This window comes from Sipha flava, unplaced genomic scaffold (assembly GCF_003268045.1).
Source record: "Sipha flava isolate LNK unplaced genomic scaffold, YSA_version1 2_pilon_pilon, whole genome shotgun sequence".
Lineage (NCBI taxonomy): Eukaryota > Metazoa > Arthropoda > Insecta > Hemiptera > Aphididae > Sipha > Sipha flava.
In genome coordinates this window covers 4,279,118-4,305,896 of record NW_020272972.1, presented here as the reverse complement: position 1 = coordinate 4,305,896, position 26,779 = coordinate 4,279,118, and the positions used below count along the sequence as shown (strand labels likewise).

The following is a 26,779-nucleotide window of genomic DNA, read 5'->3' as shown; positions in this document are numbered from 1 at the left end:
TACCCCCCCCCCCCCCCCGTAAATACGCCACTGTACTCAATAGACAATTTAGGGGCACATTATTTTATAGGAAAAATTATCTAATAATTATATTATTTTTGTTATTCTGATAAAATTATGAACTAGTGATGAGTTTTCGAAGAAAAATTACACGTTATGCAGACTTGATAGTATTAACCCCCTGCTCAAATAGATCTTTTGAATAATAAAACGTATTTTAAATAGGTACATAATTTTATTTACACTTTATAGTCAATAGCTCAAAACAGAAACGATAATATTGTCTTTGGTTTATATATAACTCTTTGTTAAGCTTTGTTAACTTTGTCAAAACTCTACTTGACACTACATTTCTACAGAATGATCTTGATAACACAAGTAACTGGTGTGATATAAACAAATTATAATTGAACGTTTTTAAATGTAAAGTTATTACTTTTACTAGAAAACGTTTGTCTTTTCAAATAAATATTTTTTAAGTGGTTTTGAATTAAATCGAGTCAATCTTGTGAAAGATTTGTGTGTATATCTGGACTTTTCTCTTTCATTCAATGACCATTATATGCATATTCAAAATAGAGTGTCTTCGATGCTAGGGCTTATAATGCGAAGCTGTAATAATTTTGATAATCCTCTGGCCCTTAAATCATTATACTGCGTTTTTGTTAGATCAATTTTAGATTATAATTCAATAATTTGGTCTTTTTATACATCTAGTCCAATTCACTCTCTAGAGGCGATTCAAAATCGTTTTTTTGAGACTTATAAGTATTAAATGTAATATTTAACGGTTGCCTCACACTTCAATGAATCATTATTATTATACTTAAACCTTGACACTCTTCAAGTCAGAAGAGTAAAATATGACATTTGTTTTTTATATAAACTTTTAAATAGTTATATTGACTGTTCAGATTTATTGACAAATTTATCTTTTTTAGTTCCTGGTCATACGACTAGACAGACTGATACTTTTTATATGCCATTCCAACGTACTGTATATAATAAGAATGCCCCTATAATTAGATTCATGCAACATGTAAATAAATTTAATATCGATGTTTTTATTTATAATTCAGTTGCTTCTTTTAAATTTTATCTTAATAATTTAGTAATTTAATCACTTAACATAAATTGTACTTCCACAATAACCATATTTATGTGTATATTTATATGTTCCACATTTTCATTGTAATTGAGGTCGCCCGTTTAATAAATAAATAAAGGGTGAATGTTATTCATTGGTGTGCACATCATTATCAGGTTCTATATTCAAAGCGTATGTTCTCAGTTTCACGGTTGCGTGTCTGCAATTGCTTTACTTATCTTCTCTCCCAGTGTTTACATTACACTCACACTGTTTCCTCCAGAACATGTTTACATTTTTATCGTTTGATAGTTATTTGCAGTGGCAGATTTCATGTTTCATTACATGTTTTTTTACATAACATAACATTATTTAACATAAGATGTCATTTTATGTTTCATAAAATTGGCGAAAAAGAAATTATCAAATTTTATCGACCCACGAAAACTATTACGAGTTTATTTAAATACATACCCATAACCTTACACTAATTTCCCATTACTTGTAACTACTACCTACTCCTTGCATTGTCTGTGCTAAAAGTGTGATGAAATTTCTATTGGATTTAAATAGTAACACGATTTTCAGATTGGTTAGATATTAACTATTACATGTTATCCATTATTATTTTGATATGTAAAGTGCCTTTATAGTATATATAATAAAACTAAAAATCCATTGATTTTCAATTTTAAGTTTTAATACATTATAAAAACTTTAGAATTCCATATACTCCTAAGTTTGATTGTGTTACAATATATATATACATCAAAATATGGATATGATTAATTTAATTTATCTAACATAACATAAAATAACCGTTTTCTAGATAGTACCTCGAAGTTTTTAAACAAGGAGTCGAATAAGATTATAACCAGGTTTTCAAACCCTGGATCCTTAGGAAAAATTCGAAATCGGGTACGAACCAAAAACTGAAACATAAAAAATCTGTAAGTCCAACTTTTACCCGAAACCGAAACCCGGAGAAAAGGGAAAACCGCAGCTACATATAAATCGGCGCTATTTTATAACACATTTTTTTTTGAAACCGTAACACCGCAATCGACATATTTAATATTATAATAATTAGCAAGAAAAAAAATGCAGCCAATATAATTATAATAAATATAAACATTTTACATATTCATACCCGTTTATTTTATTTTCATTATATCATTTAATTTTTAATTTATAAATTTAAATTATTTTTTTGTTCACATCAAATTATCCTTACTCTATTAAACATTTTATTAAACCAAATTAAAATATTGCACATTTCATATTTGTTACTGCACACAATTTTAGGCCCTGATGTTTTAACTGTTAATTAAAACGAAAAACTATAAAACTTTAGAAAAGTTTAATTTTTTTTTCAGTTTCAAAATTATTTTTATTATGATGGATAACATTTATTTTTTAAGGAATTTTATGAAATGGAAGGTTTTAGTGGCTCTTGGTGCCCTAGATCCTCTATGCCTATTTTCTTTTAGGCCTACTGTTATAGGAGTATGCACGGGGGGGATGTGCACGCGCACCCCTAAAATATTGTAAATAGGGCCCTACTTTGTAAATCTAAAAGTAAGAAGTCCATAACTTAACAGTTGTTACTCAAATTATATATAATTTATTATAAAATATTTGATAAAAAATGTATTATGTTTTGAAATAGAAAAAAAACAAAAATAAATATTCTATATTTTTGAGCAAAAACTTATTATAATAATATCATTGTTACAATTGATTATACATGTATAAAGCAAACATAATTGAAGCTATCTAAAAAAAATGTATGAGATTCAAGGAAAATATATTCATTGGGACCAATACATCACAATATAAAATAAAAAATTAAAGTTCTGTTTATTTAATTATTTATACATTATAATTTATTAAATATACCTACATTTTTCATTAAAATAGGGCTCAAAAGTTTTGTAGGCACACTTCTAAAATATAAGTCCACGCACGTCTATGCATACATAAACTTATTCAACTTATTTGAATTGTTTAGTCTGGAGTTCGCGTATGTATTTTAATTTAAAACAAACTGCATACAATGTACTTAATTAAAGCATAAGATTTAAGTCTTTATAGACTATAGTAGTTATCTATTATTATCAACCCTTAGCATGTCTAATGTTTTAAGTTGGATATTGTACTCCATTAACTTACTGAATAAACACGGTTGTTACTCATACCCAAGATCAGAAAATTTATACTATTGTTAGTCGTCACCCTTCAACCTAAATCAAGAAAAAATAAAACCTGGATTCAAACCGTTAATCGAAATCCAAATAAACCTAAAACATAGTTTTCAGTCGGTAACCGAAACCTGTAAAAAATCAACCCAATGTCAAAATGAATGAATCACTGCTTTCAAATGTAAAATTTATTCTTCTAAATCCACCGTCTAACTACTATATAATCTAGTTGGTCAAATAATTTAGAGCTTAATAATATTTTTTTTTGTTTTTTTTTCATAAATGTAAATAATATGAAATGTTGAATAAGCTGACTAAACGTACATATTTTAACATACATTTTTTCAAAATATTTAAATTAATCAACTTTGAACACATACATTTTACATTTATGTAAAACCTAAGATCATACTTACAATTAAATTACTACGAATGCATTAGAAAAAAGTAATGAATTATTAAATTATAAAGATTGTCGTATGATAAAAAACACTGCATGAGGTCACTAAGTGAAATTTGTGAAGCTTGTTCAGCTGATCAACAGATCCTTAAGCATTACTACCACTGTAATTTTCAGAAAAAAAGCTACAAATGGCTATTTTTTTCAAATTTAATTGTACGCTAAAAATAGATTTTTAAGTTAATGACTTATATTTTTAACAAGAATCTCATTCTTCCTACGGTAAAAATGTCTATCTAAAACTATTATCATTTAATTCGCTGACTTAATGTGTTTTAGACATGATCTATAACTATCCTGAAAGATTAAGGAATGTTTAATAATTTGAGGCTCAAAGACCGATTATAAAAAGAAAATCTGATAACTATATTGATAGTAATATGAATAATGGATATACTCAAATGTCTATTTGAGGTTTAAAATCGCATATTATCCGTTCAACGCACTCGAAGTCGGCACCGCATTTGAATTTAATGGAAAATATTAGGAACAACGGATGTGCCATAAATAATGTTCTGTGAAATCGTAAAAACGTAATCATCTTGTTGGAAAACACATCAAGTTGGAAAAAATAAATCAATCCTAATGAAAAATCATAATCATCTCTATTTAAAATTATAATTTGTCAAGCCCGTTGCCAAGATAATCGAAATTTTTTCAATATTTGTTAATCTATGTTTAACGATATTGTTTGGATATGACATTGCGACTTAAACCGTTCCCATCCATAATACTCAGGTCACTATTAACGTATTTTCGATTTTCGTTGTATTGCGTTTAATCTTCTGTACACTTTGAGCAAGCCATTGTTTATTTTCAGTGCAATTGTGATGATTTTTCTGATTAGTAAACGAATACGTAAGAAAAATTGCGAAAAAAATAAACAACGCTTTGATATAAATAAGTATATTTGTTCCGATTATTTTCATTTAAAATATTTTGACACCATACCTATAATAATATTTCTGTAAAACAATATCAGAAGAATAATAATCTTATGTTGATAAAATAAAAATAAACTATTCACAATAAAAAAATTATGAAATTCAACAACATTTAAAGGAATATATACATTATACACAAATTGTACGTAGTTATATGTAGTATAGTACATATAGTAGTACAATAGTACATATAGTATTTTTCATAGTATTATGAAAAAAATTGATTTACAATGAACAAAGAAAAGCTACTTATGATGCAGTTTATACGAATAAATTATAATTACGGTTCGTAATCTATTATATATACTCATTATATTTTTCTATATAAAATAGTAATTCTTACTAAGATTATATATAAGTATTACTATATATATAGTATTATATTATTATAATTATTAAATATAGATATTATTGTCAAAAATAGTGGTTCCTATTTAAGAAAAATTTTATTTTTCCGCGCATGCGCTGATAAAAATAAAAAATTAAAATTTATCAAAAACAGATGTATTCATATGTTCTCTAACTTTTAAATTAAAAACACGGCATAGTCAATTCAGAGTTCTAAACATGACATTAGATGAAATATGTTTAAAAAAAATTAAACAAAATACTCATAATCATTGAAAATATGGTATAATATAGGCTAGTAATAATATTTAAGCTACGAACGATTGTTGTGTTATTATTTTTTAGCTAAAATTGTTTTAAGTATATATTTGAACCTAACTGTAACAGAATTGAAAACTGGTGAAATGCAATAAGATAATATTTAACACATAAATATTCAATAATTCTAATAAATTAGCAGAAAAACAAAACCGATGAAGCACCAAGAATATATATATTTTATTATATTAGTACTTAAGCTTATACGTAGAACGAAGTATCATACATTTGGTTAGTCTACGGATAAAAACTCAAATTTATTTATTTAATTAATTTTAAAAACCTCTAACTATTGATATTGGATAATATTTGAACAAATTTTAACGAATCACTAGTATATTGTGATAACCAATATTTACTTAAAATTATAAAACTCTTATGGAACCAATAGAACGAGCTGCATATTCTGATTTTCGATCAACAGTATCTAAATATTTCACCAAATGAGACAATATTTGGTGAGATTTTTAGTGCAGATAGTTAACACCCTGAAAAAAATGTTAAAAGAAACTAATCTATCATTATAAAATTAATACTTTCTTCAATCGGTACAGAATATATTACTACCGGATGCCAGAGTTTATGTAGCACAACTCTTTATTTCAAAACCGCATTTGTTAAAAATCATATGTATTATACACATAAATTAAAAAAATAAAAAATTAAATTAAATAAACAATAAGTAAATTCAAATGTTCATTCTTTTCAGGATGAATTATGAACTAGGTTATAATATTAGAAAAAGAATTAGTTACCACTTTTACGTAAAACATAATTTATAGTCAATAAGGCAAAAGGTTTTATAGTAAAAAGTTATCAAAATTAAAATATTTAATTAATATTCAGTATATAATGTTATAGTATTTTGGTATTTTTAAGTCAGACGTCAGAGAAACTTTATTTTCCATAGCGATCCGTTTCGGTTCATCATACATGAAATATTTGTCTCTAAATTAATATATAAAAAAGAAAACAAATAATGACACTATTTTATGTAAACAAAATCACAATCAAAATTCAAGACCAAAAATAAATATTAAATATTTATTATTTAAATCTGACGTAAACATTATTTTAAAAATACATAAACATTTATTTAGAAATATGATAATAAAGTGAACTTCGATACTTATCGATTGACAATGACAAATATAAGAAGAAATAAAAAAAATAAAAACCATGTTCCATAATATATGTATGGATATTATTCTAGATTTAATCAGATAATACATTATATTCATAATAATATATCGACAACACCTATTGTTTTATATTTCTGTTTCAGTGTTGACGTGAACATAAAATGTATATTTATTAATTATATTATAGCACACAGTTTTTGTATTATCGAATAGTGGCATTTAATGTAATAAGACATTTGAATAAATTTGATCCCACAAAAAATATCAAACTCTCACGCATGACAGAATGACAGTTATGTAGTTATGTTAGTTATGTAGTTCATTATTAAAACTTAATGTAATTAAATTTAAATGTATAAGTTAAAGTGCATACAATTTTAAAATATAATGTACTATTTACCACATATATATATAAAGTTTAGAAAACTAAATGTACGATAGTTAAAAATATACCAAAAATTGATTTTCAAATTATATCCAATTTTTATTGAATGAAAATATCGAATCCCAAGATTGAAGTAAAATAAAACGCTAATATTCTCAAAAAAGTTGAAAATATTCTTCCAATATATTTTTTTATATATTTTATTATTTTTATTATTTTTATTTTATTATAAATTTATTGTATTGTATACCACTGCATCATAAAATATCGAAAAATCAATACAATTTATCGTTATTTTCTCTAATATTCTTAATCATCCAAAATATTTTTTTATATAGAAATATTCTCAAACAAACAAAAACAACTTTTGCCTTTAGTTTACACTTTCACGATTTGGAAAGTTTTAAACTCCTATCCGAGTGTATAGAATAAAAAAAATAATATAATTCTAGTCTGCAATTATGACGTATATTATAAAGGTTATAATATAAACAGTGTTTATAATAACAGCAATGTTTTTATTTTTACAATCATGCGATGATAAGGGTATGTGGGAATCGTTCGAAATGTTTAGTTGATACCTACTGATTAAGTTTAATTTTCACAATATTTTAAAATTTTAAATATTAATCAAGTGCCTACATAATTTTTGGAAAAATATTCCTACTCGTAATCATAAAAGAGTATAAATTAAAAAACTAAATTTTTCGTAAAATTACAACTTATACATCATATTTAAATTAATAATTATTATTTTGAAACAAAAAAATTACAATTCATTATTATTTCGAAGTGTTTTTTGACTAACATTTGTCTTACATTTTTTTTTTTTTTTTTTTTTATATTACCGTATGTATAAAATTATTCCGTTATCATTGGCATAGTCGTTAATTATTTTACATATTCCATTCATTAAACATGGTATTATAAGTGATAAGACCCGAGAATATAATATGATAACATGCCTACCTTTAAAGACCTTTAACTTTGTCTTGTTAATATTGACTTAGCATTATCATAGTAATTATTGAACAGTTTCATACTACAAAAATTACCATTGTAACAAACAAAATTATATATTTAATATTTTTTCTGTTGTTTTCATATAGAACATATTAATACTATAATGTTTATTTTTAATCATTTTTTTTTTTTTTTAATTATAGGTGTTGATTACTTGATAATATAGTTGTGAACATGACATGTAAGTATTTTGATAGAATTAATATCATTTGATAAAAGTCTCAAATAATTTTAACGTAATAAACATGAAAAATTGTTAAATATTATTGTATTTTGTGAACATCGTCACTAATTTTCTTTCTTTAATCAACAATAATTGTTGCCACATATTATACAAATTCAAAATATAATACATTTTAAAATATAGTTTAAAACTTCTCTTTAAACTTCCGTTTTATGAACCAATCACTCTTATAGACTATGTTTTAAGAGTTTTTAATGAAATATGAATTGAAACCATAATTAGATTATCTTATTGGTTAATGTAAAATATTTAATCGATTATTAATATAAAATTGTTATCTTTTATTCTTAAAAATCATATATTTTGAATTTTATCTTCATTGCAATATTATAATGTTATTTATAAAATCCAAATATTTTTTAAATTAATTAATTATATGTAACACAATAGCAATAGTTAGATTTTTAAATTTATAATTTATTTTATTTTCATCTCAATTCGTATTCATGAATAAAGATTTTTAAACAATAAAAATATATTTTTAAAATTTTGAAATTAAACATGTTTTTTAAAAAAAAAATAGATCAAAAATAACAAAACTTATTTTATCAGTTTGTCATTCTATATTTTTCAGTTATTTATACTAGCGAAATAGATCTTTAATTTATAAATAAAATAGGTGACGTTTTTGAAAAGTGTCATTTAAGTATGATATGTTGCAACTTCAATTATTAGATAAGATAAATACTCTTCTTATTATAAAACCGAATTATTTGACTTGTTTTTGATTATAAAGATAAACGATAAAAAAAACTTCATTCAAGAAAATTGTTTTCGTTTTAAGGTTCTAAGTAATGTGCCAAAAGCGCAACATTCTAATAGTTTGGTAAACGTCCGAAAGCAATAGGTATGTCAAGTTTATTACAGTACATCAATCAGTCGGTTGAAAATATTCACCTAGTTAGTTTTTATCAAAAAGTTGATATCGTAATATCTTAACTACTGTCCAAACATCTCAATCGTCGCCGAGCTTAATTTTTTAAAGGGTTTGTTCGAAACTAAAAAACTACAATAGAATATTTCAGTTTTTTTGCTACAAAAATTATTTCTTTGTTTTAAAACGCCGTAAAAGAACACCATTTTTTTATTAATCGCGTAACAAATTATATCACATAAATCATAATACGTAGTGTTTTTTCATAAATGCACTTGAACTATCACCGGTAAACCGTTACCGTTACCGTTACGTGTCTTTTCAAAGATCCCAAGTTTTCGTATATGTTCGGCTGCGACCAAATCATAATATCTAAAAGTCCGCGACAATCACAATTATTTCTTAACGACTTCAATGCGTATCCTCACGTGTTATATTGTATCGAGGAATTCGTTGGAATAAACAGTGCAGTTATATAATATAGAATATCTAGACACATTACACCGAAGCTATTAAATATGGATTCCCGAATAAAAATAAACGTAACCGTCGCTTGTTTCGCTTTTTAACATTTACGGGTTCCCTGTTACAATAAATTCGTCGCAGGGTGTTAATTATACGGCAAGAATAGACACGCGAAACAATTCATACACGCACACCCACCTGCATTGTTCAATAAATGCGTGTACGGAACACGTGAGCACTACCCTACACCCTTTTCTTCGGAAGTCGAGACACGTGACACTTGACGAAAACCACCACCAGACGTCCCGATCGGGTCACGTGGCTTCCCGTGGTCTTCGTCAAAGTCACGAGGACCGGGTGGGTAGTAAGACGATGCGTGTGATCAGCGGGTGGGTAGTTCCCAGTTAGCCCCGAGACCGACTCGTTGCAGTAACCGTTAAGGATGAAAACGTGATTCTGCGGAAAAAACATGCGAGCACGTCCACTATAACGCGTTTGAACGATGAATCCGGTGTAGCTATGGATTTCGTCGTTCAGTATCACGTGGACCCATGGGAAACCGACCCGTACTGGGTTGGACATTCGTCTAGGAAAATCTCACGTGCACAAGTGTACACGGTTTTAATCGTGCTTGAAACACTATGACGGTCAAAACGCATGTAGATGGTTTTTTTAGCGATCGCAGATGACCCGTCGTTTGGCTCGGAAACCTACGAAATCATAAAACTTACAATAACGCGAGTTTTGGAAAGAGAATAAAAAATCAAAACAAAATATACGATAATATCAATATATTAAATAAGGTTTATTTTAATGGTTTTTTACAATCACACGATAAATTTCAATTTTTTTGAACTTTTATTTTTTATTTTTGGGCAGTTTCAAACAGTCGAAAAGCGTTCAATAAAAACAAGGTTTACGAGTAAAATTAAATTAAAAAATCCCAGTTATTAGATTATACTGGAACTGCTAGTACAATTAAATACACCGCTGGACGATCGTAATACATTTAAGAAAGCATTGGACATTCTAATATTGTTTTAATAATAATTTATAGTACATAAACATAACAACATTAACGGCATTAGAGATTCTTATAAACCAATAATGTTGATGTCAATTTAAGAAACATAGCAATGCGTGAAATATAATATTTAACAAAGGTTATTTAGTTTTTATATTTTGAATTTACTTAAGAATTAGAAAAACTTAAAAAAAAATAAATCTGGTAAACTGTTTCTCACCAGCTTTTTTAAAATATGCCGATTTTTTATTTTTAAGTGATATTCAATATTTATAGAATAATGACTTTCATTTAGAAGTATTTGACAAAAATATCGTTTGACCGACACCTATAAGTATTGATACTGTACTGCAAATATTCTACTCTTGCATATGTACGAATACATTTTAGTTACAAGTTATGTTTTATATTGCAAGAACAAAACGTTTTACGTAATTTAAATAAACAACAACAAAAAGTTTACCATTTTATAATTGAATGTGAACAAATATTTCGACTAACAATGATTTGTTTGTTTTTATTTTTTCTTTCTATGTGGGTAAAGTTTCTGAACATGTTGAGAAAGATTGCATAAAGAATTTTTTATGTCTTCCAGTGACAGCTGCTGTTTTCTGAGAAAAAAAATACAATAAGGAAGTGGAGTATATGAGCATCCTAAAAAATGTATAAATATCACGAAAGTTAAGCTCGTAACCACGATAATAAAATCCTGATTTATTGTTATTTATTTAAATACCTATATAAATATAACTAGCTAACTTGACAAACGTTGATTTGTCATATAAATTATTTCTAGAGAATGTTTGGCTAGAAAAAAATAATTAATTTAGTATAGGCATGTAAGGATGTGGGTAAGGATAAGGGTGTAAGGAAGAGGTATGGAGTGCTATGAACACTATGCCAATCTAATTGGAAATTGAAGGCGTTTAAATTGTATTGGCACATCTGTTGGTATAATAGGGATTCGCGGTAATAATATATTTTCACTTCAGAATTTGCCATTTAAAATGATGGTTTCGATAACATTTTTCATTCATTTTTTAACGACTTATTGCGTGCCGTTGTACAACCGTGGTGGGTCAAATTACGAAGCAAAATAACCGGAGATCAAACCTTAAATTGTAAATTATGCGGTGGCATGCCTAGTAAATTCAATGAGTTGAAAAACTCTGTTGGATAATTTACAGCTTTAGTAGCATCGCAAACTGTATCTATAGATTTATATGACACCAAGTCTCCTGGTAACAAATATTGTATCTTGAGATTCAATTCGTTGACGTCCATATTTTTTGCTACTAAAATTTCTCTTTCTGCCAGCCACTCATGATTAGTGTATTATCCGTGTACATTGGGAAATATCTTGAAATCATTGGGAAATATAATGAGAGCATCTTGCGAATAAATAATTTTGCAGAAATCGGTCGGTAATTTTATAAATCCCGTTTCATCTATAATAACTTTCCCATCTCCAATATCTAACAATTGTTTTGAAAATTTTCTGCACGCAGCTTTTTTTGATTGAATCGCAAGTATCGAAATTGTTCGCTCTCTTTCTTTACATACATTTCGACCATGAATTGTTGACAAAGCTCATGGCATCGTAGATAACATTATCCTGATCGCGTCTAATCATCAACCGATATGCATAATAATTGTTCGAACTAACATTCTTATTTGTTTTGGCATCTGTTGCGGGATCTTTTAGTTTAATATTTATGCAATACCCGTCATTTCATACCAAAAATAAAATTGATAGTTTTTAAATAGTTTTTTAATAGTTTCATTTAATAATTAATTTTCAATTGCGCAGTTATCGATCTGGTCAAAAATTATTAAATTAAACTTTATTTATTAAACAATAACACTTTTCCACAAATTTTTTTTCGTAAAAACTTTCTCCTGGCAATTACAAATAATTAAAAAAAATTTGAGCCAAATCGGGCCGTTCTCAATTGATGAAATATTATACATTTTTGGCTCCATTTTTATATATATAGATAATTAAAAACTAATTATTCATTAAATTATCGGTCTAAATTTATGCCTAAATCCTTCTCTGTGATGTCTTCTTTAATTTAAAAAAAAACTGCACGACGATCCAATTAGTAGTTCCAGAGTTTATCCTGAACAAAAAAAAAGTGACTTAATTTTATATAGTAGTATAGATATAGATATGTTTTTTAATTTTTTTAAGAAATCATGTTTATCGCGAACCCCATTCCTATGTTTACCCGCTGGTCTGTTGAAGTCTAATCACTACGTCATAGACTACCACCCAAATCACCCCTTCCAAATGTATCGCTTTGCACCGAAGCTTAGTCGCCACCCCTCATTATACCGGTGACTGGTGTGCTATATAAGTGGCCGATCGACATCCATTCAACGCACACGCGCCCGTATTCGGACTGAAGCAGAGCATCAAAAAATTCCAATTATCGCCATTTACAAGTAGGTAAAATTATCAAATAAATCTTACGGTTAAAAATCTATTTAATTATTGCTGACGCGTATACATAAGACTAATTAAATTTTTTCATAATTATTAGTTTTTTTATGGTTAATTATGCCTAACTTGGCTCTCTCATTCATAAATCTTTGTACCAATTATAAATATAGTTAAATTCTTATATTAAAAAAACATTATTTTTAATATTTGTATCATATTATTTATACATAAGCGTTGCATTTATTGTAATTTGATAAATTATAATTTATCAAACAAACATTTTTATATAATGATGAAATATTTTTAAATTTTGTTAGAACATATTCGTTAAATCCCCTTATTATTAAAATTGAAAATACTTAGTATTTTGTATTTTTATACATTAAATAAAAATAAAAAAATTAAAATCAATTAATTTGAGAAGTAGAAGTATTTGAGTATATAACAGGTATGCAAATTAATGCGATATGATTAAAAAATAAAATAATTCGAGGGTAAAAGATGATCACTGAATATGAAACGCTTCTCCACTTGATATAATGCTTTATAAATTACATTACTTTTTAATGTTTACTCGAAAACTAAGAAATTCAATATAAAAATTATAAGAACAGTTTTAATTTTTTATCACATAAACTAGCTGTATGAATTCAAACATTTAGTTTCTATATTCTGAAAACTAGAAATGTAATACTTTTACCATGTTGTGTGCTTTTTGTGTCAGTAGATATGATTTCGATTAGAAAGATTGCTCTGATCATCACCAAATCAAAAGTAAATGCTAGGAAATATATTTTATTTAATACTTTGGAGAGTCATTTTATGAATTTCCTAACGGTTTTCTTAGAAATCGGGAAAAACTAACGATAGCTTATTAAAAAAAAACCTGATAACATTTACGGCGTAAAATTCGATCAACATATTATTATTTTTTTTAAATCTAACAAAATGTTTTCAAAAATATATTCTTTATAATATCCGAGTATCATTGACACCAAAGCTTAAAAATCAATTCTTCAACTCATCTGACCAATCATCACAGTACTTGAATATAAAAAAAATATCCCTCTCCCACCTATGCACCAACTAGACTTCGAATCCTATCTTTTAATTTCACGATTGTGCTGATACTTCTGATTGAAATCGTGTACGCAGACCCATAAAAATACATACACACAAGGTAAAACCAGTACATTTCTCGTTCCCCTCGGATTCTAAAAAATAAACATAAAAGTATAATATTGTATTAAAACCGGCATTTAAAACTGTCCGACATATAACTGAAACGTATGTGATTGAATTCGTTTTTTTCAGGACCCATAACAATAGGGCCATCATGTCCATTGCAGTGCATTGGTTTAGAAACGGTTTAAGATTGCACGACAACCCGGCTTTGATTGAAGCCATCAACAATGCGGACAAGCTTATTACACTGTACATTTTCGACGAAGAAACATTCGGTAACCATAATTATACCACGCATAATGTTTTTGGTGCTGTATATACTGTACACAAATAATGTGTTTCGTATTGTATATACATAAGCTATGGACATTGTACACTGCCTATTAATTCATCTGATTATCCGTTAGACTTGAACGTTATGATATTACTAGTGATTTTAGAAAAAATGCCCGTTCGTCAATGCGTACTCGTGGCCCGTCATCGGAGATCGTTACACGGTCCAATAATAATACCTATAATCAAAAATATCCAAATTACTGAAACGCTATTGTATTAATAGACTAGTCAATCTAATTAAAAATATAGTTAAACCTGGGCAAAATTACAACACAAGCTTTTTTAACGGTTTTCAAATCTCAAATATGTCCTTGTTATTGTTATTTTTAGAAATAAATATTAGATATTATGTTTGTTATCTAATCATTTTTTACGACCGTAAAATCTACAAATGTATGAAGTTATTATCTAGCAGACGCAGTCCAACACATATTAGTACACCAATAATTCGATACATCATTACGTAAGTATAACAAATATTTTTACACATTTATAAAAATTAAAAATTAATAAACTTTTTGGTATGGCTTGGTTGCAAAAATGATCATAAAATACATTTTAAAAGCACAAATGTAATTTACATTTATAATTATAACAATTATTCTTAGGCATTTATTTTTATAATGACTACACTTCAAGACGAGTGCATTATATGTCAAAAAGTACTTGAAAACAAAGATGATTCTTTAATGAATTTGACGCAAAAAGGAGTGGATGGAATTAATAAAACCAGTAAAAGTCGTGAAAGTAATATTGTAACAACTGTCGGGTCTATTGTGCATATTAATTGTCGAAAGAGATTTACCGGTAAATAATAATTTATGCTTATTGTTATATTAAATTAAATATTAATATTTAAAGTTAAGTATTTAAATATTAACATACACGTACTAGAGCTAGTAAATAATAGTTTTAAATATTATAATAATATTATTAGTAAATTATTTTGACCAGAATAATGTGCTATGTAGCAATTCGTAATTTTACAATATCAAGTAAAAACCAAAAATGTATTGTAATTTCTTATAAATATTATAGGTCTGCTCGTAGCACATTCTTTCAACTTTCAACTTAATCAAAATTATATAATATTATTAATACATTTCTAATATATTAAAATAAATTTTTATTATACATCATGTCAATTTTTTACGGATAAAAAAAATTTAATTTATTTATATTAAAAAAACTTGTATTTTATTACCTACTTTTTAAATATTTACAAGAATAAATTTAGTATAAATATATATTATTCTGGCAATGACGTATAGACGTCACTATATCTTTACTTACTGTTAGGCGGCGACCAGGCTACGTACACGTTAACACGTTTTAACTATCAACGAATCGTGAGTTTCTAAGTTTATTCTCAATAAATTAAGTACAATAAGAATTATTATCTAAAAATTTTCTGATTCCATAGAATTCCATCTGCTTCATAGTACATTATTCCGCAAAAAAAAAATGAAATCCGAAAAAGTGTTACAATCCGGCCGACCCTGAGTTATTGATAATGTGCGAAAAGCTTCCCTTGTATTTTTTACGGATAAAAAAGATATTGCACTAAATACTGCTCAGATTGGTGTGAGTTCTAGCGGTAATCTGAAACGAAGTTCTCGTTTTCCTTCATGTAACGTATAATAGCTCATCAGATTGTCTATTTTGTGGTACGTATGTAAATTTTTGTACAAAAAATCAATCAAAAAGAGATAATGTAAGAGTCAAGACATTAGAATTCTAAAACTATAAAAAAATGTTGTGAGGAAAGTTTTAATCAATGGTCATTGATTGTCAAAGGCCAAATAGAATACCTTTCTGATTTACATGCTGCTGATTGTGTGTACCATCGATGTCGTACCGGAAAAAATATTCCCCAAGAATATTCAACTGCTGAAAATAAATCTAAGAAACCAAACGAAACTAATGAAGTGCAGTATGAAGCTTTTTTAAAAACATGTGTCTATTTTGAAGAAAATGATGAAGAACAATTCTGAATTTTCTGCATTAATGATTTAATATTAAAAATAGAAGAATATCTTCCATATGATCGGCGTCACATTAAGAGAAAGCTTGAAGAACATTATGGTGAACTTATTTACTATATCAGAAAAATGTGGATCATTAGATGCAGTAACTTTACGAGATACTGTTAATAATATCATCAGAAAGTATTATGAAAAACCCAAAGATTGTGACCTAGAATTGCAAAAAATTCAAATTATCGAAGCAGCCGCAAAATTGATTATGAGTGATGTAAAATGCATAGAAATAAAAAAAACAAATTTTTATTCAACAGTATATAATTTGACATCTGAAAATGCATTAAAGTACCTTCCTAATAGTTTGAAATTATTTTGTATCACGCTTTTCGTGGGCAAAAATGTATCATGTAAAATAAGTGCAATTGGTCAAAGTATCGTGCATGATGCTTTACATATAATGTCTGGGAAAACAGTATATAGAGCTATTCATGCTCATTTAATTGTAGACGCTGCCCTAAATATCCAATTAGCTTCTTATGTACTTAAATGTAATGAAGATGGTAGTGAAAATATTATTTATCAAGATATGAGTGATTTATAGAATAATGTGATTTTGGGTGACAAAACGTTAAAGGATTTAGAATATTCTACAACTTTAGATTAAGTTATTGATACTTTAAGTAAAGAAAAAGAAAAATTACTATTTTCAAAGCTGTGTAAATTGTAGTTTGAATATCAACGAATGATTAATACAATACGTAATCTCATTAGAGCAGATAGAATAGATTCATGGGACTTGCATTTAGAAGCAATAAAAAAGTGTCTTCCAATTTTTGCTGCATCAGGACATCATAATTACTTGAAATCAGCATATCTGTACTTACAAAATATGCTTAAATTACCTGTTCAAAATCCAAAAGTCTATGAAATGTTTAAAAACAGATTTAATGTTGTTAGAAGAAGTGATCGAAATTGAGCTGGGCTTGGTGCTGATCTTGTAATAGAACAGGTTTTAATGCGATCTCTTAAAACCAGAGGCGGATTAACTCGAGGGAGTGGATTTTCGAAAGTTCAGAGAGCTATATGGTTACTTTCTATGCCAATATGTTCTAATTATAATTTAGTGATGCAAGACTTTAGTTATGTGTCATTTACAACAAGTGATCAACATAAAGATTTTGCAGAATCAAGAATAACTAGAGACAACAATACTACTGGCCAGTATGTTTTATATGGTGGGTCAATATTATATCGTATTGTTTGACGTAAAAACACCACTTATCAAGATATTGCTACTATGTATACTAATTTTGTTATACAGAACTATGGAAAAGCTATAGTTGTATTTGATGATTATAATAATACTTCATCTGCAATTAAAGATATGACACACATGTGCCGAAGAAAATGTTTCCAAAGTGCATCTGTAAACTTTAACCCTGAAATGAAATTTACCGGACAAAAAAACATTTTTATCCAACGATCAAAATAAACAGCGCATAATTTTTTTAATTGGAGAAATGTTAATCAAATGTGGTTGTACTGTACATCATGCCTCTGGGGATACTGACATTGATATAGTAAAAAATACTATTTCATCGTCTAAAAACTGTACCACAACTATTGTAGGGGAAGATACAGATTTATTAATTCTGTTTTTATACCATGCAAAGAATTATAATTTTAAATTATATTTTCGTAGTAATATACCTCGTGGCTAATCCAAAAATCTAATTTACGATATCATTGATATGCAAGTATTAATTGGTAATGATATTTTTAAATATTTTTATTATTCATGCTTTTACTGGATCTGACACAACTTCAGAAATATTTAGTATTGGAAAATCGAAAGCATTGAATAAATTAATACACAATCATGAACTACAATCAATCGCAAAAATATTCAATGCTGATGAACGTTCAAATTTAGAGATTGAAATTGCTGGAAATAGGGCTATTTTAATATTATTTGGACGTAAGACATTTCAATCGATTAACGAACTTCGTCATCGAATGTTAATTGAAAAAGTAGCCCATGCAAAAACGTTTGTTGCACCTAAACGCTCTTCACCAACTGAATCTTCATCTAAATATCATAGTTATCGCACTTACTATCAAATAAGTATTTGGAGAAATACTTAGATGAAACTGGATGAAAAAATGTGGGGATGGTATGAAAAAAATAATTTATCCTATCCTAAAATATCCGATATGAAACCAGCTCCAGATTCTTTATTAAACATGATACGTTGTGCGTGTAAATCGAACTGTACTACTTTTCGGTGTAGTTGTAAAATGCACGGTTTATCATGTTCAACTGCATGTGATGATTGTCAAACGAGTAGTTATGACAATAATAAAATGTATAATAATCCACTGAATGATAGTGACGAAGACTAAAATTGTATTATTAGTATTTTTAATGAAAAAAAAAATTTATCATATTTAATTTTAATTTTTTGTTTGTAAAAATTATACAACAATAATCGTGAAAAATTTAATAAACTATTTTCAAAAAAATAAAAATGTATTATAAATTATTTAAAAAAATAAATATATTGCTCCTTATTTATGTTTTAATAGGCAATTTCAACTATTTCTCATGGTTGGATTTTTTCGAATTTTTAATAAGTTACCAAAGACATATTTGAGTTTCGAAAACCATTGAAAAAACTTGTGTTGCAATTTTGCCCAGGTTTTACTTCGTATTGACTAGACTATAATTATAATGGGTAATATTTAACTATTACTAACCCATTATCTATGAGTTATGATTAGAATAGAAATTGCACATCATTATTATTATTATTATCGATTGCATTGCGCGTTCTATTGTAGAATTATTTGATTTGTGACCGATATCGAACGTTTTAATTGATATACAACTTCCCATGCAAGGGCGTATTTGAAGGGATCGAAAGGGGCATTTGCTCCCCTCCCATGGCTCGTATTTTTTTTTTTTAATATAATACATTGATTTATTTAAAAAAAGTGATGTATAAATAATTAAGAATATAAATTACTAGTCTATAATTATAATATGATAATAAATTCATTAATATATAAATTTTATTACGGGTATCAACTTTTTTTTATCTTTTTATATCATAACATTTTTGGTTTGATTGATCATTATCTTTTTATATGAAATCATGCCCTAGTATTTTTCCAGCACCATCGATCTTACCGCGCAAAAGGTCAATGCTTAAATAAGATTCAGAAATAAATGTATATTATTAAATTACAACCAATATTTTTATATTCTAAACAAGTAAAACACTTTAAAATCGAGACACATTTCTAATGCCTCAAACAAATAAAAAATGTTAAATTCGTGATAGGTATTATATTATTTTTATTTATTTATTTTTTTTTTTTTTGACAATTCATTATAAAACTATTATTTTTTAAAATGTATCTGTTTTTATCTATATGAATTATAATTATCTATTATAAAGATAACTTTGGTTGAGCTTATTTTTATCTTAACCTAGATTAAAAATAATTATCTAGGCTCAAAACAACCTAGATAAATACATTGTACATAAGTATTATCATTTTACATGCATTCACTATTTCTTATAAATTTAATATAAAATAAATTAAGCTGTGACTGTTTTTTTTTTTTTTTAATTACACCGTCTTAAGGCTAAAAATAGTATTTATTTAGATGGCTTCATTCTATAATAATATAAAATTAAATACATACTCTCATTTATACATAAAAATGATAATAGCTATTAAATTGAATACAATAAATAATTTTTGAAATAATGATGAACATTTTTCATTCGTTATATTTATTTAGTTACGAATTTAATCGGTTTTAATCCAATGCGTTTCCTTCTGGAAAGCTTAAAAGATTTAAATGATACATTGACCTTGTACGGAGGATGTTTGTATATATTACAAGGAAATCCAGTTAACGTATTTAAGGAAATCAAAGAAAAGATTGGTCTAGATGTACTTACTTTTGAGCAGGTAATGCATTTTTTCGAAATAAATATTATAAAATCGAATTTGAAGTATTTCTCTTTAATGTTTAGGACTGTGAACACATCGGAAGAGTTCGTGATAGTAAAGTAGTTCAATTTTGTCAAGCAAACGGAATTAATTGTATTGAAAAAGTATCGCACACTCTATGGAATCCAAAAGATATAATCAAAGAAAATGGAGGACAACCTCCGTTCACTTTTAAACAATTTCAAGTATGTAGAATTCAATATTAAGTACATTTTTTTCTGGTTTTAAATATATTTTTCATTATTCAGGTTATTGCAAAAAATATTGGTCTTCCTCCAAATCCGATGATGAATGTAGATTGGTTGAGCGTAATTTTTGAAAAACTTCCAACATCAATTCTCGAAAAATTCAAGGTATTTACATAATGTGATTGGTAAAATTGATACATACCTACAAATTAATAAATAATTCGCTGGGATCTATATTCCCACCAAAAAACTTATAGCCATTTTTCCAATCCAATTATACACAAAACAACTATAAAATCTAACCTATAACTGAGTTTATTGGTTTTTAGGCTTTAGAAAATCCAACGCCACAGACCTTTCACATATATCCAGAAAATATTTCCGAAGTTGGTGAGAGTTCTTCTACTTACCATTGGTACGGTGGTGAAACCAGAGCTTTAGAACAGTTAAACGATCGACTTGTGTTCGAAAAAGAAGCATTTATTTCCGGATTTTACCTGCCTAACCAAGGAAGTCCTAACCTTTTGGGGCCACCATCTAGTCTTAGCGCTGCCTTACGATATGGATGTCTATCCATAAGGAAGTAATAGCGATAATAAATATTGATAAGTTCAATAATATCAAGTTTAAAATGAAAAAAAAATCTACTGTCAACATTAACTACTGTTTATAGGCTTTATTGGGAACTTTCCAACCTGTTTTTGCAAACATTTGACGGAAATCTATTGCCGCAGTATAGCGCCACCAGCCAACTCATTTGGAGGGATTATTTTTACACCATGTCCATAGACAACGAAAACTTCGGCCAAATAGAAGGCAACCCAGCATGTCTATCGATACCGTGGAACGATATCAATAACGAGGAAAACAAAATTATGTTGGAATGTTGGAAAACCGGAAGGACCGGATACCCTTTTATTGACGCCGGAATGAGACAACTGTTACAGGTAAAGGAATCATTTTTCGTTAGCGATATTCTAATTTAACGAGTCGTACGAAAATAATCCCGCGTCATCGGTGCAATTGGAAAGGACTCTGAAGGTGGGCTTACCCTTCCCAAATATTTTCATACCCCCCCCTAAATGAAAAATAATGATCCTTAGGATTTTTATTCGTGTTTGAGTTAATTTTATTCGGTACACTAAATAATTATTTAATTTGAAAATTCCGAGTTTTATATCACAGATTATTTTAGCTTTTATTTATCTAATAAATATTTGAGTGTAATAGAGTATAAAAGTGGTTTTTGTGCTTTATTTTTTATTTTCAACCACTTTTCTATGATCTATGTTCTTAATTATGTATAATTTTAAGCTATAATCCAACAAAAATGTGAACTAATGGTAAAGATTAGTAAAAGATTGTAATAATGTAATTAATAAAATGAAAGTGTGCAGTACGTAACCCCTGCAGATCTATTTGGGCTTGATACTTTAATTTTCCACTACCTTCCCCAATTTAAGCTCTAGTTACGTCTATACCTTACGTGTATAACATTATTGTTGTTGTTGTCTATTGTTGTGGTCGTTATTCCTCTTCAGGAAGGATGGATTCATCACGTGGTACGAAACTCAGTGGCATGTTTCTTAACAAGAGGAGACCTTTGGATTAGCTGGACTGAAGGGTTAAAACATTTTTTGAAATATTTGATCGATGCCGATTACTCAGTGTGCTCGGGCAACTGGATATGGGTGTCAAGCTCCACGTTCGAACAGCTGCTGGATTATCCGCTGTGCGTGTGCCCAGTCAGTTACGGGCTAAGACTCGACCCTACGGGCGATTACATAAGGTAAGAACGCCGTACCGGTTTGTTATGTATTGATTATTGTTCGAAAAATACACCCAGAAAATTGCCCGATTCCAGACGTTATGTTCCGGAGTTGAAAAACATGCCCAAAAAGTACATATACGAGCCGTGGAAGTGTCCAGAGTCGATTCAGAAAGAAGTGGGATGCATCGTCGGCAAGAACTACCCGAACCGTATTATTGACCATGTGACCGCATCGAGGCTAAACAGAAAGGTGAGCACGAATCGACCACTATACCCGCCCGCGATAAACGGAGTGTGCCCCACGTAATGTTCGTAAAACCACGAGGTGCCGGGATTTATGAAAAAAAAAACCCCGCAGTCGACACGTTAAATTACACTAACCGTTATGTACCTACATCCCCAGTGCTGGACTGAGTGGTAGTGCACCGGGTTCTCAAGTTTGATGCTCGATTTCCTTGATAAAATAAAAAAATACATTGCATTTACATTACAATATGTTAAAAATGTTTTACTTACCGAGTATTTAATATATTGGTCTACTAATCATGCGATTTCTGAACAACATTATAAAACTGTTCGTTAGACATTGATTTTAATTGCAACTCATTCGAATCGTAATTATTTCATTATAATGTGTGTCTAACACAAATCACGTTTTCTTCTGAAAGGGCATTACTTGATATGAAAAAGAAAAAAAGTAAACAGCTTTTAAAATTATAATTTATAATATTTAATCCAATTAACTATAAGTATATGATAAATGGTGTTTGACTTAATTGCAGAAAATACTTGCGCTACGAAACTCTATGTCCATGGTACCACATTGCCGTCCTTCAAACCAAGAAGAAGTTCAAAAGTTTATGTGTCTGCGTGAGGAGTGTATGCAACAGTTGTATTCTAAGGAGTACCAGGATATCGACTCCTATGAGTACTTCAACTATCAATAATCTACAAAAATAGACAATCACACTTCCTCTCTCCCAGCACACGGTGCTCGGTTTCCGTTGGTTTCTAAATGAATTTCATTTAACATGTATTTCGTTGAACTTGATATTGTACTTTCGTAAAATAATAATTGACTTATAAAATCGAAACACTAATATTTTCTCTGCGCGCATGAACATTATCGATGAATTTGTTACTTACTACTGACCAAAACTAGTAACTTCCACGTATTTTCGAATCATTATTCTTAATCGATAGCATAATATTTATCTTAAAACATAGATTAGTAAGTTAATATAGGTAAATGTGATATAATTATACGATATAGTATAAAGTAAAAATATTATACACAACTATCTAAATATCCGAGGTTGTTAAGCTATGCAAAGAGGTTTTTGTACAATTACAATTTTATGACTAATGTTGTTTTTGAAATGACCATTGCTTCGCTATGTTTACTGTTCAACATCCATTATAGAATCATTACGGTTTAAATTTCAATCACTGAACGACACGATAAATTCACTGTGATACAATACTTACTCAGTACAAAAACATGCAAGTCAAAAACTGTAAACACAATATCTTTAATTAAGTAATATAATTATAATCGTTCTATCATACTACTAACTATTAATAACTCTTCTAACTCTTTTACTGTTTATAAACAAACTCGCACTATGAGTAAATATTTACATATATGTAAATATATATAACACGTATTATAATATAATATAATATTACTAAATATTTATAATTTTTATCAAATAACAAGAATCAAAAAAAAACTATTTATGCTATCTAAGATTCTACTTCATCACTAAAATACTCATAACCAGGGTTCGTACGTTCATTCCCTAAAATATGCCTAAATAAGCATGCATTTATGCACTTAAAATTGACAAAATATGCTTTGAAATATGCATTTATATGCACTAAATATATAAAATTATGCATTTAAAAAATGCTTACTTAAAAAAATCATAAATAATTTTTGAAATAACATGAATTATCCATTAATTTTATTTATAGTTATATTTTATTTTTTATGTCGCAAATAAAAAAAAAATAGATTTTAAATACTATTTAATTCTATTCTTGCGCCTTCGTAAACTGCGTACTCGTGTACGTCCTTGTCAGTAATTAATTTTAAATCTAAAACTTTTAAACTTTTTAAACAAATTTATTCATTAAATATACGAGTATCAAGAAAATAAGAAAAGATAATACTATTTCTATTTTTAATTATATATATATATATATATATATGTATATTTTTCCTTTTAGATTTTTGATAGATTCTAATATAATGTTGTATAATATGCCTGATAAAATAGAAATATGCATAAATATGCAAAATAAGATTTCACATATTTAACCGTGGTACCTTGTAATGGACTTCTATGTCATCTAGCATTAAATACAACTTTGCAAGATTGATTGCAAAGTTATATTTAATTTATTTATTACATTATTGCAAATGCATGAAATTACGAGCCATGCTCATAACTTATATTAAAATATATAAATAATTTCATTATTCACGATTTTAAATTTTATATTGTGAACTTACCAATAATATATGTTTAACACTTAAAATTAATATATTTTCACTTACGTATTACCTCCCACTCGGTCAATTTTAAGATGCCTGTCATCTATATGATATTAATCCGTTCTATTTTTTCGTCGTAAATGTCAATATCCTCATAAATACACTCTTAATCCTAAATTGAGATTATTTAACTATTTATACCACTAGCGCATAGTTTTGATATTTATGTATCTGCTATTTATCCACTATATTATAATAATCTAAAACTGTGTACGTTTTTCAAATCATCGATTAAAATATAATATAATCATAACGTCATACATTTTTTGTCTCATCCTTCCTATGCGCGTATGTGTCTATATATATTTTTCTGTTTTAAAATCACAAAGATTAAAAAGTAGGTCAGAAATAATAAAAGCGTCACAACAGGAGGAATCGCGAAGATGTACTGTTTTTCAATAATGATTGTATAGTTCTTAGTTAATTCAGTGAAAGTCAACGGAACAAAGAAGAAAGAGAACAACGGGAATTCAAATAAATATGAGAGATTATTTGTTTTTTTTTTTCTTAGCATATGTTGAAGTAAACAAGTTTATTCTGTTCTAAGTTGGAGATGTATTTTCAAATAATTTAAAATACATGGATTTAATTGAAACTTAGAAGCTGACTAGCAAACTATATATTTGATTTTTGTTTTTATGCAATAAAAATATCTTCATTTTTTTCGAGTTCTAATTTGTTGTTACTCATTTAACTGATTATGAAACGAACATTGAGTACGAATAGGCTAACGTAAAAAATGTGTCATTGGTTTTGAACGGCGAAATTTATTTGAAAAAATCAAATAATTAAAAATATCAATCATTACTGAAAACCAACCTAAAATCGATATATAAAATTGAATTTACTTCTAGAAAAATATAAAAAAAATGTATAGATATAAAAATCAAAAATGAGATATTGAATATTTCTTTGAGTATAGAAGTTGAAGTTAAAGCAGAAGTATATAGGTCGATTCAAGATTTAGCGGGGATGTATGAGGTTCAATGCACCGAGGCCTCAATTTCTAATCTAAAATTGAAAATTGTTTGTTTCCTTATTTATTTAGTTTATCGTGCTCCGAATACTTTTTGATTTTATGTTGGTACTTTTAAATTAAATTAATTATTGGTATAAATATATATATATATGTTTAAAATTTTTTTCTTAATAGGCCTCAAATTAGTATTTGCATTCCCATTCTACTTAAATCTGGCACTGATAAAGGAATGTACATTTACAAAATATTATGTAATAAAACGTTAACATTTTACTGTAGTTCAAGTAATTTTAAAAACTAGCACTTTCATTATCGAACAATCATTGTACTTTATAATTTATAAATAAAGAGGAATACAAACAGTATTATATTAAAATACAAATAATACAATTAAGAAGTTTTTGATTAAGTTTAAAATATTTTACTCAGCTATTTTACCGGTTCAATTAGTTTGAAGTAAATATTTGTTCAAAAAAAACATAAATAAATAAATACATAAGATTGATTACTATATCAACACAGATACATTTATGTATATACAAATATATTTGACTAATTTAGTCCCGAATAAAATTTGAAATATAAAATCACTCACTACCATGGTTAGGTTACCACGTACCATAAGTACGTGGTATCAATTGATTAATTAAATACTGATACTCCTGATATTCAAAAATACACTCAATATTTCATTGATATTTCAATTTAATTATTTTTTTTAACACTCATTTAATTGGTATAGACAAACGTATCATCGTCTATCATTTTTCCTTTTATTAATTGACATATAG

General features: G+C 27.5%; 1 protein-coding gene across 3 annotated transcripts; it reads left to right on the top strand.

The window, feature by feature from the left end:
• The first annotated feature begins 8,022 nt into the window (after positions 1-8,022).
• On the top strand, positions 8,023-23,543 carry LOC112686143 (cryptochrome-1). 3 transcript variants are annotated; one of them, XM_025558318.1, is made up of 11 exons: positions 8,023-8,089; positions 12,710-12,963; positions 14,276-14,421; positions 20,276-20,448; positions 20,514-20,675; positions 20,739-20,843; positions 21,008-21,261; positions 21,352-21,625; positions 22,220-22,467; positions 22,543-22,699; positions 23,232-23,543. In XM_025558318.1, the coding sequence occupies exons 3-11, from the start codon at positions 14,298-14,300 to the stop codon at positions 23,394-23,396; spliced, it is 1,662 nt and encodes a 553-aa protein (XP_025414103.1). In that variant the 5' UTR covers positions 8,023-8,089; positions 12,710-12,963; positions 14,276-14,297; the 3' UTR covers positions 23,397-23,543. The 3 variants fall into 3 exon arrangements, with proteins under 3 accessions (XP_025414103.1, XP_025414102.1, XP_025414104.1); XM_025558317.1 differs by lacking the exon at positions 8,023-8,089 and adding an exon at positions 8,938-8,999; XM_025558319.1 differs by lacking the exon at positions 8,023-8,089 and adding an exon at positions 8,938-8,999 and having other exon boundaries at positions 12,710-12,967.
• Positions 23,544-26,779: the final 3,236 nt, after the last annotated feature.

Bases quoted from the DNA above. Each gene is read 5' to 3' on its own strand.
- LOC112686143 (XM_025558318.1), top strand. From the start codon at position 14,298: ATGTCCATTGCAGTGCATTGGTTTAGAAACGGTTTAAGATTGCACGAC. The intron at 20,676-20,738 runs GTATGTAGAATT...TTCATTATTCAG, and splicing joins TCACTTTTAAACAATTTCAA to GTTATTGCAAAAAATATTGG. The intron at 21,626-22,219 runs GTAAAGGAATCA...ATTCCTCTTCAG, and splicing joins GAATGAGACAACTGTTACAG to GAAGGATGGATTCATCACGT.